Genomic DNA, 12,859 nt, shown 5'->3' on the forward strand with positions numbered 1-12,859 from the left:
TTAGCATCTTAATGCTGGGGACAAATCTGGTACTATGAGTAGTATCTCTTGCAAATGTTTTATGGGTGTTTCACAGAAACAACGTTGAATTACTGCTTTGAGAAGCTTTTTGGACTTCTCAAGCCCATGAATAGCTGAGAGCCTTTGGGAGGGCCATGGTCACATTCACAAAAAAAATTTGTATGATGTTGGTAGCAGGTGTAGTTTTATCACTAATCCCTGTTCAGCAAGAGATATGGAGACAATCTGTGAGTAAGGGGGAACAGTCAGTCCAATTGTCAAAAAAACCTTGATGTAAGGATTGCAGTTAATAAAAACCTGATTTTTTTTTTTTTCCTTTTTAAACACAGAGACCAAGCTTGAAGGGAGGCAAACAGGCTTGATCAAAAGGGAGAAGGAAGGGGCAGTGAGAAGTGAAGAAAATAGGAGGAGGTCCAGGAGAAGAGTGAAAATGTGTAGTGCAAATGTTGTCAGCATAGGAAAAGGCAGCCTCTCCTTTGTGCTGTGCTGAGCTGCTGGAGTGAAAAGCAGTGTTGTAAGGAGTAGCTGCCTGTGTAGCTATGTAGTTAGTTACACAGCTCTCAGTACCTTTGCTGCTGGGGAGGCATTGCACTTCAGCTCCCCTGGAGAGTACACAGGCTTCTTAGAGGTTATTGTCACCCTGCATTCTTTCAGAGGGTTGTAGGAAGGAGCTCTCTCTGGTCAGTTAAAAAATACTACTTACGAAGGGCTTCATGGGAACTTTTCATGGATTGCAACTCAGTAAGGCCTTGTTTTGACTTCTGGTAACTTGATGTCTTCTAGGTGTTCATGTTTAGGTGGTTAGATCAATTCCTGACTCTCTAGAAAAGGCTGTAAAATAAACGCCATGTAAGATGAAGAAGCCTTCTCTTCCTAGTCCTTGCTCTGATGATCCTCAAGAAAAAACAAATTTAATTAAAGTAATCCTTTATTTTAAGCTTTTGACTTTTTAATCAGATCTAATACAGTGCAGGTTTTCAGTGGTGTCTGCTTTTAATTCTGAAATGTACCACTTCCTGCTACAGATTCAATAGATGAAAGAAATTGTGCTGTCTGGCTTCCCCTCTGCCACACATCAAAAAATTCCCGTGTGGCCTGCTGGCAGTTTTGCAGGGGTGGTGCTGTCGCAGTTGCATAAATTGGTCACTAGATGATCCCCTTACGCTGTATTCTTGGTATTCCCCTGGTTTTGTATTGATAACATTTTAGCAGTGTACTGCAGTAGTAGGTTGTAGATCTCGTTGGTTAGCACCAGCAGGGTGAACATATGGTGCCATATGCACTTTGAGTTTCCAGCTGCTAAATATAACTAACATGAAGCAAAAAGGAGATTTATCTTTCTCTGCTGTAGCTACAACAATAAAGCGACAATCAGTGCTGGCAGCAAGAGGGAAGTGGCTGGCAGGATTGAGTCTCTGCAATTTATTTTCCTTGGCAAATTGTAGTTTATAGTAGGAAGTGGTTTTAAAGGCTTCTGAGGTTTTATTCTAAAAGATACCGTCATTGTAGAGTAAGGGGGGAGAGAGCAAAATCCAACATGCTAATGCAAGACTGAGGAATGCTGTGAACTCAAACTTCTCTTCCTTCAAATGTGGCTACTGTAGTGTCTGCATTGGAAGAAAAATGTACATAAAGAGGGGCAAGTACAGCTAGTACCATATCTTGTTTTTTGAAGCTGCCAAAATCTCATCTCTTCCTCAGCAGTGATCACATCACTCCCCTTTTATAAACAGCAGCTTCAAATCTTTATACCCAGTCCAAGAACTAGCTCAGGAAACTGATGTGAGTTTGGGTTTTTGTTTTTTTTTTTCCTCCTGCCTGTTCACAGCTGAGTTTGACTCTAATGCTGAAATTAATTAAAAGGCTGTAGAATTGCTATGGAAATGCTTGGAATTTGTTTCTTTTCTGAGATGAGGCATTGTTACTCAAGGCTGCAAATGGATGTTTGCAATGTAAGTGTTAATGCAACTTGAAAACTGTGGTAGCCTGCAGCTGTGGAGATCATGGTGGTGTTCCTCTATTTGGAGCTAGAAACTTGGAATGGGATTTATTTGATCAAGTCTAAATATTTACATCTAAGTCAGTTGCCCAGGGCTCTCTTCACAGTCAATACGGCCATTGTAGTCTTCTCATCCCATCTCAAACATGTGAAATAGGTCAGATGAATTATGACCTAGAAGGACTCATTTCATCCAGTGACTTAAACGGATCCTAAGCTGGCAAAGTATCTGCATTGCAAGCTTCAAATCTTGACCTCAGTTTTTCAGTGTGTGCTACTTCTGCCATCCAGTCAGGGACTTAAGTACTGGGAACAAATCGTGTAGCTGCTTTTGTTGAACTGTTTTTCACTTAGAATGTTAGGAAGCTACATTAATCCCACTTCTTTCCAATCGTTTAGTGAGAGGGTGATTGGATATTTCTTGGAGTGCAGCCCGTATTCATGTTTTCTGTGCAATACTTTGCAGTTTCAAAACTCCAAAGGCTTCTGGGAGAAACTCAACTCAAACTTGGAGAGTGTGAAGTACGCAGAGCCACACTTGCATTACCACAATAATGTGCTCAGGAGGGAATGGCATAGCCTTTCAGAGGAGGTAAATATCCATGCACTGACGGTCTTTAGAGTTGCCTCTGAAGTGGGTGTTTTACAGCCAAACATGGATGAGAGTTTTTTATTCAGGGGATAAAAGACTGGGAATGTAATTATGAGAAGTGCAAAGACTCGCAGATGTTTTACTTGTAAGGTGACTGCCTCTGTGTCCTTGTTAAAAGAATGTGAGAAACTAACCAAAAGCAGAACTTGCATGTACCTGTGTTGTCAGATGGGTCAGGTTGTGTGAGTAAGAATGCCTGTGAACATGGGTAGTTGGAGGGTGGGTTGAAGCCCCACAGCTTTACTGAGCTGTATTTTACTGGAGAGTATTTTAATTTGCCTTCTACTTTGTTAATTTGGGGGTTCTTGTTTGTTTACAAACCAGAAAGAGGACAGAAGACCTGCAGCATATTTAAGGAATATTTTTGAAAATGCTAAAAAGTACGTACTGTTTTCTGTTATACTTAACCTTTCTTTTAATGTTCAAGTATGTTGAAGGATTTAATGTGCCATTTAAATAGTTGATTAGGTATCTGATTAGATACCTTTAAAGATTATCCAATTGAAAATCAGTTATTGGAATCCTTGTCACTACTGCATGATCTGGAATACCCAGGCCTTTAGAGCTAGAAAATTTATGGTATATATGAAGAGTTTTTTCTTAGCAACCTAGTTAGAATTTTTTAATGCTATTTTATATCTTTAATAAATGTAGATGCATACACAGTTCTTGGATTATTTTTAGCTGCCTTTGAAAGGTCAAAGGGTAACAAGATTTTTAATGCCCTTATGAAATCCTTTAGCACATATGAATCAAACTGATTTTTGTTTCAAACCCCAGGGTGCTCTCTCATCTGGACACTTTGGACTCTGGTAAGTATAACATGTCTTGATGTTGGCCTTAGCTGTAAGTTTTATTAGAATATTTCTGTTTAGCTGTTGCATAAAAATAAATTGCTGTGTGTGTTTTCAGCACTGGAGAGCTTGAGGCATTAACATAGATAGTTTTTAAATAAGAGAAAAAATTTCTCTCTGGTAGTAGTGGTTGGATCATATGCTGACTGGGAACCTGTTTTCTACTTCATATTTGATCTAATAATATAAACAGTAAACAAATAAGTAAAACTGAATTTAGGAGTAAATTATGTTCCTGTTGTTTGTATGTTAGTGCCTACTATGTCCCCTGCTGTTGAGTGCTGATCTAGGTGTTCCTCACTCCTTTTACTGTGAACAATTTTCTATGCCTTCAAATCCAGCCCCTGTTCCAGCCATCTGCACCACTGCTGGTTATTGCTGTGGGCTCTGACTTTGAGGGACCTTGTATCAACTTGGTGAGCCTCAGGTCCGTGTTTTACAGAGGTCTTGTTGATAAAAGTCAGGTGTTTGACTGGTACTAGAGAATTTCTGGTAGACTTTTCTTCAGGTGCTTTAAAATAAAGCAACATAGGTCTCTTTCTGCTAAGTGGTGGAGTAAACATATTTCAAGGTGAGCAAAGATGGCTGGAAAGAGCTTCGTAAGAGAGAGTACATGGGTCTGTAAAATGTTGATTTGCTACATGATTAAATAAGTTGGTTTTCTTCCTTTGCAGTTAGTAGACAGGAAGCAATGCTTAGAAAATACAGGGAATTAAATGTAACCTCCTTCTGTTTAGTTAGAAAAGTTGTGGGCTTATACAGTGGTATGCAAATGTGAATAGCTGAAGCAGCTAGACCATGGGAGAGAACCAGGAGAATGGGAGGTGATTCTGTGGAGTATTTACATTCTGCCCAGCCTTTTCCTGGGAAAACCCATGCAGCTGTTTTAGCTTGTTTGTTTGTAAATGACACGGTCTGTATGGCATGTGCATTCACACTGGTGTTAGCAGAAGGTGTTCTGTGCCTCTCTGCTGTACTGAATCACTGCATGTGATAGCTCTTACTTAAGTATGTCTTAATTTTCAGTGGGGATAGAGCTAATTTTTCACAAGAAGCTGGGAGGGGACACAGCCAGGGCAGCAGACTCAAACGAGCCAGAGGGATGTTCCATACCATATCTTGTCATGCTCAGTATATAAGGGTGGAGCTGGCCAAGCAGGAGTGATTACTGCTTGGGGATGGGCTGTGAGCAAATTGCATTGTGCATCATCCTCTTTGTGTCTTCTAAGTATTACTACTTTCCTCTTCCTTTGCTGACCCAGTAAACTGTGCTTATCCCAACACACAAGTTTTACCTTTTTCTTCCCATTCTTCTGTTCCCACTGCAGAGGGGAGAGGGGTGGGGGAGTGGAGAGGTGGGAGTGAGCAAGCAGCTGCACAGTGCTTGGCTGAACCAGGACAGTGTGAAAGAGCAATGCAAATGAGGTAGAGAAACAACCCTGTCACACCACTTTGTCAAACACTTGAGGGAGAAGATAATGGGTTATTTTCCATTCCTCAGATCTCTCCTATGCAAAAATCCTTTGATTTTTCACTAACTTAGTTCTGTAGGTGAGTAGATCAAACCACAACTTCTGATTGTTTGTGTATGTTTTGAAGTACTTCTGAAGTTGGTTGAAGTCTCGTGGTATTTGTCATGTCCTTGAATGATTCTTGCTCTGTTTATTTCAGAGGAAAGGCTAGTACCTCTCTTTCAAGAGGAGGATTATCAGCAGCAGTTGCTAATGGGACTGGTATGTGCTTTTGTCACGGTGTGCACTAGAGGACGCCCAGCCTCAACAAATGTAAAGAGGAAGCTTAGAAATTACAGTGCTCCATGGAAGCTCGCTCAGAGTAGCAGTGGGACAAGCGTGGTACTCCCTAAGTTTTAGCATTCATAGTCATGATATCTTAACAGGTCATAAGGCACAGGAGAGAAACAGCAATGGAAAGGTGATTTGGCAAAATGCTTTCTCCCAGTACAACCTTTCTTTGGCTAGAAATTGTTACTCCATCTTTCCAGATTTCATCTTAATCTGGCACTTATTTTTGGACTACTTACATCCTTAAAACACGTGTAAGTGAATTCCTCACCCACTGCTTCCCTCAAAGAGAAGATCACAGGTCTTTTTGCTCCTCCTTTTCTTCACACTGTTCTTTTTCCTTCTACCTTGCTTCTGGGATTGCTGTGGCTATTCTGAGGTCCCTTCATCTCTGCACTGTTTTCACTGATGATTTCCCTGAAGGACCTACTACCCTTATCCTTCCGAGTAATAAATCCTATCTTAAACCCTTACCTGTCCTTTCTTTGTCTAAATACATATCTTTGATTATCTCCTGTTCTCTTACTATTAAAACCAACTAAAACTCTTCAGCATGTGCTGGAAGGTCTCAGCACTGTTCTTGTGAAGAACATAGCAACTCTGTCTTGTCTGCACAAATTACAGCAAATTTTCATTCCTTCAGTCTTGTTACATTATTTCCAAATTCTGCCTGTCATTCTCTGAAGCTTCTCTGTTTTCCTTCCCTGCAGTTTATTCAGACAGATCCAAAAAGCTGGTTGCATTCTTTCCTAATACCTACACTGCTGCCCTGACACATTGAGATTAATCTACTTTGAAACTCCTTGAGGTAGATTTTTATTTGCTTTAGTTTTACTCTGTGGTGATTCTCAGCAAAGAACCAGCATGGACTTGAGTTGCAATCCAACGCTACCTAAGGTCAGAGAGTATTTCAGAAAGGAGAGGGTAGGGAGTGGCATGGACTGTATGATAACAAATACCTGATTTTAAAGACTTCACAATTAATGTTTAACCTGAAGCTGACATTAATCACACAGATTCCCAGGTTCCTGGGTACTGCCACAAACTGTATTTGTGCTAGTTTTCTCTATCATAAAATACCTCAGGATTATTTGTAATAGGTAAGGTAATAGGTTAGGTAATAAATACTTACACTCTCAGGATTCAGTGCTTGCATTAAAATCCTTCTTTCCCCCTGTTCACTCAGCTTGACCAGAGATATGTAAGAACTGTAAGCTCTCTCTCTTCAAAGTCATTGACGGTTAAAGTGAGCACTTGTATTGCTGAATTCACACCAAGTCACCATTGTGAGTACAGCAGCTTGAGATGTCGCTCTGAACTGGGGTTTTGTAACATCTGTTGCGCTAATGTTATGTTGGTCAACAGAATTGTTGTCGTCTTTTTTTCTAGATGGTTGCTCAGCTGAAGGATCACCTCATGAGACATCTGCAGTATGTAGGAAAAAAGAAGATTGACCAAATAGTTTTGGATTATGTTGCAAAGCTGGTTAGTTTGATTTCAGTCACTATTGTGGGCAAGCATGTGTTTGTTGAAGGGTAGAGTCTTGGGTACATACTGTGTGTATATAGCATACGTTGGGTTGGAGGAGATAGTTTTTAAGATCTTTAACCATACTGGTTAAACTTACATTGATAAAGGACATACTAATACTTAAGAAGAGTTGTATTGGTCACTCACAATGCAGAAGAAGCAGTATATTCTTTTATAGCTTGTACCAATATGATCCATACCCAGAAGTGAAAACGTGGACTCCACCTGAACATTAAACAATGTTCTCTAGATGCACTTGGTTTTCTGTGAAATAGGTGGCTGCATGTTTTGCCTTGTGAAAGTGCCATCAGGGGAAGTACAAATTAAGAAAGATTTCTCTCCAGCATGACATGACAGTAAATCATCACCTCTCCTACATACAGACTTCAGGCTTTTTGCAGGTATAACAGGAGGCAGAGTTTTGCCTGAAGAAATCCATATAAGCTACAGTGAAAAATTGCTTTAGCAGCTCTTAATTTTGTTTTAGTTCTTCTTAAGAGGGTGACTTAAGAAAAAGTATAAGGACTTTTTAAAAAAAGCTGTAAAACTTGCTACTGTTTTGCACAGAAATTATTGTACCTGGTTTTGTCTGTCTCTACACCAAATCCTGTAAGTGCAGAATGCTCCACAAGAGCTCACATGGACACGAGTGGATCATGTTCTCTTGTGCTAGGCTTTTCACCCAGAAACTCCCCGCAGTGCTGTGTTCTAGGGATGGAAATCTTGAGAAACTTCCTTGAGGCTGCTGGTGCCTGCATCTTTTGTGAAGTGCTGTGTGAACCAGTCTGCTGTCCCTGTTCATATTCTCTGAACTGCTGCAGCTTCCACTGAGGCTTCTGACTTTTCTGTTCAAGCCTTGCTCTATGGCTTGACAAGCTGTTTTACTGGTAATCAGTATGTTTTCTGCGTACTCCTTTATAGGAAGGAGAGAAAATCTAATGGCTGATTTAAATAGGAAAAAATACAACATGAAACAAAGCTTTGTACCTGAAAACAGTGCTGGAAAAAAGCACAAGTGGAATGTTTATTTTCCTTTCATTTGTTTTGCAGTTATCATTTGTTCATTCTTAATATAAACTAAGATTGATAAAAATGAAAACATGTATGCAGCCTTGATCATCAAGACTAAATTACTGTAGACTAAATCTTATAATCAAAACAAATCTCAGCCATCCTCATCAGCAAACTTTCGCGATTAATTTGTTTTGTTTTTAACATCACTGGAAGTAAGAGTGCTCTTAACTCAGTTAAAGGACTTCTTGTTCTTAGAAAAGCTTCTATAAACAAAGACTTAAAAATCTTTGAAAGTCTTTCATAATTGCTCCTGACCTCTCACAGGCACATCTTAGGTGCTGTTTGGAAATCTTTAGAAACTATTTCATTGTTAGACTTGAATTTCCCCTCACCTTAATCAGAAGCTCTTACATCTTAACCTTTCCTACATCCTCTTCAGGGGAATGAATTTCTTTGATTCTTCTAACAGTTTCTGTAGCATCAGCAATGTGTAGCTGAGCTACTGAAGCTAATGAAACAGGAAGACACTTGAAATGCTTTGCTTGCCTGTTTTGCTTTCATAAAGTATTTTTTGTTAGATTCAGGGGCAAAGGAGTGACTGAGAACAGGGCTCTGTGCTGTGTAGCCACTGTATAAACCAATTGCAGCTGAAGTTGCAGTAGCCAACACATGGGAGCATTGAGTTTCTCATAAAGCAGCAGACTAGTGGCTGGTTGCTATCAGAGGGCTGTCTGTATCTGTGTATGGAGAAGTAACCTGGGGAAGTGTGAATGAAATGTCTCAGAGGGAATTTCCTTGTTTGCTGAGGGGGTCTGCAGAGCCTGAGTGTGCCTGGTTACCAGTCCATGTGCTGACTCGCCTGCAGTAATTGTTTCTGTGTCCTATATATATTCTCTCTTTGCTGCAATTACTTTATCCTAGCCTTGTTCTGTTTCACTCATTTCTTTTCAGTGGGGCAGGAAAAGGGGAGAAATAACTTAGAGGAGGCATGATGTTTGCTGCCCTGACAGCAAGCCGAAGGGGATGCAGAATGAACAGCCAGCTTGTGGCACACAGAGGCAGAGTATGGTGTGGTAGGGATTGGCAGGGCCCTCTGGAGATTATGTATTCCAACCCCTCCACTAAAGCAGGATGACCTAGAGCAGGTTGCACAGGATCACATCCAGGTAGGTTTTGAATCTCTCCAGAGAAACAGACTCCACAACCTCTCGGCACAGAAAAACCTGATGCAGTTTCTTTGAAAGTCGCTGCAGTGGCTGCACCTCTTTCAGTTGATGTTGGTGGCCAGCGATCATCTGATACGGTGCAGAGGAATGGGAGATGGGCAGTATTTGGATCTGAGTTTCCTCAGAAAGAGGAGGACTGCCTCATAGCCCCTGCACGATGGAAGGGTCTGGAAGACAGCAAGACCTTGTCTCACTTCCTTTTCTCCATTGCTTTTGATTCTTTTATTTGTCTGCTTCTGTGTCTGTCTTGTATAAACTGCCACGGGAGCAGAGCACTTGTAGTTCCAAATGACTTCAGTGGAACTTCAGTCTGTTTGGCACCGTTGCCTGGAAATGTAGGTGTTTTGAAGACAGCAAGGTGCTTTGCAAACATCAGCCTTGGCCCTCCTGACTGGTGCAGTGCAGCGCCCAGAGATAAAAGCTGTAGAGGAAGTGTCTAAATTCAGTTACTGACATGTGGAAGTGGTTACACGATGCCCATGAGAGTCTGGCTAGAGGAAGTTACTTTGACTCTTCCGTGCTGGGTTACTTCCAGCTGCAGAAGCTTAGAAGGCCCAGGTGAGAACAGGGCTTGAGGCTTCTATATGCTGACAGCCTGTACTGGGGGCCAGCCTGGGAGTGCAACAAAGGGACAGTATGCACCAAGGGATTGTTTGATTTCACTAAGGGGAAACTCAACAGTGGAGGAGAGGGATTTGCTTGTCTTGCTCTAGCAAGGAGGAAAGATTACATTTGTGATTCCTCCTGCAGGCTTGTTTTCAGTAAATTGAGTATTCTGTCTCCAGCATCATCCAGTTTTGTCTGGACACTCAGGACCTTTCCTGGCCCAATGCTCAGCCACTTGGACACACAGTTCTTGCCTTCGTGGCAAACAAATCTTGAAGAATTTGATACAAGAGTGTGAGATGAGTTGATTCCTCCAAGAAGCATGATGTGTTAAGATGCAGCATGTCTCGTGCTGGAAGCACTTCTGGAATAGGGCGAAGTATGTGAGAATTCAAATTTTAATCAATTTTACGTTTTAAGCCTCTAGGCAAAAAAGATAAATACTGATGTGTTAGTAGGTGTCTCATGATGTTAACATAAACTGGTGTGTGAAATGAGGGACCTGCTGTACACAGGCTGCTAGAAACATTCAGTCTGTTTCTTTTTTTTTTTTTTTAGCTGAATCTGGTACATCGAATAATGAAAGAAGTTTGGAAGAGATACCAGCTCCATTCCTGCATCTTGTGCTTGTGAGCAAGTCATTTGTTAAAGCTTTCAGCCTGCCTTTTAAAATATGGGTATAATAATTTTGGGCTTCAACAGTACTACTTGCTTGAACAGTGAGTGCTTACTCTACTGTGAATGTCAGTGTGACTGGCACGTACTCTTTAATGATGCTGCTGGCCCTAAACCAGTGTGAATATTAACCATATAGGTGGTTTTATGGCTGGAGTTGAAAGTTACTGAGTTCACAGTTGTCTTAAGATGGGTAGTGGATGTTGAACACTTGTAAAAGCCAGGTCACTTACACCAGCACTCAAAATATTTCATCTGTGGCTGGTGATACCAGCTACTGCTGAGAGACTTGTAAATATGCAGTTATGAGGGCAAAGGGGATACCACAGAGACTTTGTGTGTTAAAAATAAACAGCTAGTGCTGTTAGGTGACATACCTGAGGAAAGAAGATAGCATCTTGTGGCAGTTCAGTCTCCAGGAGAGTGTGGGCATCTCCCGTTCCTAATAAAATGTTCTTGCTAAATACAGTGATGAGCGAGGAGGTGCGGGGGAGTTTGCGGTGTTCCACATCATGAGCCGGATTCTGGAAGCTGCGAGTGGCATGTGCATGCCTCTTCCTCCTGGTGAGTCCAGTGCTTGCTGTCTGAATCGTGAGGAGAGCAGTGCTGTGAGTGCCTCCCAGAAGAGCACTAGTGGAAGCACACGTCAAGTTACCTTTGGCATTATTGAAATGTATTTGACTGTTAGAGAGGGGACGGCCCTTCATAAACACTTGCAAGCAAAATGAAACAAAACTCTGAATAGTTACTACAAATAGAGATAACAAATTCTAAGTTTAGTTCTCTGTTTTCTGCTTCCAGTGGAATGCTTGGATACAGTCTTAGGTCAGAACTAAGATTTAGACTTTTTTCATCTATGTATTTTTTTTAGCTGGACTTTAGTGTCATGACCTACAAAGGAAAATCCTATTTTGGAGCAAAAGACTGTTTTTTCATGCTGTTGCTTTGCTAATGGTTTTTCAGTTTGATTCTGAAAGGATTACCTCCAGCCCTGGTGGAAGAGCATAGACTTAGATTTCCTCGAGCTCATCATAATCACTTAGTCTTTTCAAAGCACTTGCTTACTTTTGTTAGGGAAAGACTTTTTAACTGCGTAATTCTTTCTGATTCTGTTTGAATCTTTCTAGTTTGCATTTCCTGATCTGTCTTCAGTCTTTGAAACTGTTTCTGATATGAGGCTGTCCCTCAGACTTGCACTGTCTGAGTGCCATGTAGTGGCATGTGAAGCAAGATCATCATCTGGCTGCTATCCAGTGAGAAACTAAACTCTTCATGCTGCCTGTGGGCATGTGTGGGTGGCAGCCGTGTACTGCAGGGTGGTGAAGCCTCAGGTTTTGATTAATTAGTTTACGTGACTTCAGATAAACTAATTTCCTCACCAGCTAGAAACAGAAGTTAAGGAGGGTGTTTGGCTGAAGCTAGAGTAATGGCAGTTTCTAATCCAGGCTTAGAAAAATACATATTTCTGTACCAAGCGTGTGTCTCCTTCACAGGTTTTCACACTCTGCACTTGGGGCTTGGAGTTCGATGTCTCCCTCTGCACACCCTCCTGCACTACATTGATAATGGAGTCTTGCATTTGACAGAAACATGTGTGAGGAAGTTGCTGAAAGGTACAGTCAGTTACATGTGTTTCACTGGTTCCCAGCCACCTAATTGGGACAGATGTCCTCTCAGCTGTTCAGACTCAAGGCACAGGATTTACTGCTCTGAAGACTCAGTTCTGGAGTACCTTTCCAGTGAGGGCTGTACCTGATGGTGTTTTCCAGCTGAAAGGAGAAAATCAGGGCTTGGACTATATGATTGAGCCTTACTGCAGTGGACAAATACTTGTTTGGGGAATCTATTTCTCCACTTGGGACTTCTTAGAAAAATGAACACTAAAGATCATCATGTAATTTGTTGAGGGATTTCTGTGACTATGAAAGTATGTGTCTATGTGTAAGGAAGTCAGTCTGCTATCTAGTCCTCAGCTTTTGCTTTAATCACATTTGGAACAAGATAATCCTAGTGCTGCAATTGACAAATGGCAAGTAATTTATTCAGAAGTAGTCAAAGGTCACCTGACCCAGTGAACCAGGATTTTTAGTAGATATTCAGATTATGAATGTCTTGTAAATAGAATGTAAGGTTACCTAAAGGTGGTAGTTAAAATGGGTTCTGGATGAACCCATATAGTTATCAAGGAGGGCCTAAGGTTTTGAAATTAAATAAGGAGTGAGACAGTTAGCATCAGGCCCCTGTTAATTGCCTTCTTGAGATAAGAAGGGAGGAAGAAAACTGTAGCCTAAGTGTCCTGTGATACAGCAGCACCATGGCACAAGTTGTTACCAGGAATCACAGCTGTAATGTGCTCTTTCTCCAGTGTTCCAGAAAAGACACAACATGCAGTAGTAGTCTGGGCCAGGTCTCTGTAAATTAAGTACTATGTATATGGGGAGGAGGTCTTAGCCAGAGCATGTTTGCATTACTGCATGGAC

At 41.2% G+C, this 12,859-nt stretch overlaps 1 protein-coding gene across 1 annotated transcript in view; it reads left to right on the forward strand.

Moving 5' to 3' along the window:
* Positions 1–12,859, forward strand: part of GSAP (gamma-secretase activating protein) — a gene marked incomplete at its 5' end in the record, with an annotated part of 45,779 nt that overhangs the window by 28,222 nt on the left and 4,698 nt on the right. The window contains 8 exons of the mRNA XM_084267953.1: positions 2,487–2,612; positions 2,997–3,052; positions 3,453–3,484; positions 5,198–5,259; positions 6,718–6,813; positions 10,263–10,333; positions 10,849–10,943; positions 11,873–11,992. Of these exons, the coding sequence (XP_084124079.1) occupies positions 2,487–2,612; positions 2,997–3,052; positions 3,453–3,484; positions 5,198–5,259; positions 6,718–6,813; positions 10,263–10,333; positions 10,849–10,943; positions 11,873–11,992 (658 nt within the window). The remainder of the gene's footprint in view (positions 1–2,486; positions 2,613–2,996; positions 3,053–3,452; positions 3,485–5,197; positions 5,260–6,717; positions 6,814–10,262; positions 10,334–10,848; positions 10,944–11,872; positions 11,993–12,859) is intronic.

The sequence above is a fragment of the Gallinula chloropus genome (assembly GCF_964237585.1).
Source record: "Gallinula chloropus genome assembly, chromosome: 1".
NCBI lineage: Eukaryota > Metazoa > Chordata > Aves > Gruiformes > Rallidae > Gallinula > Gallinula chloropus.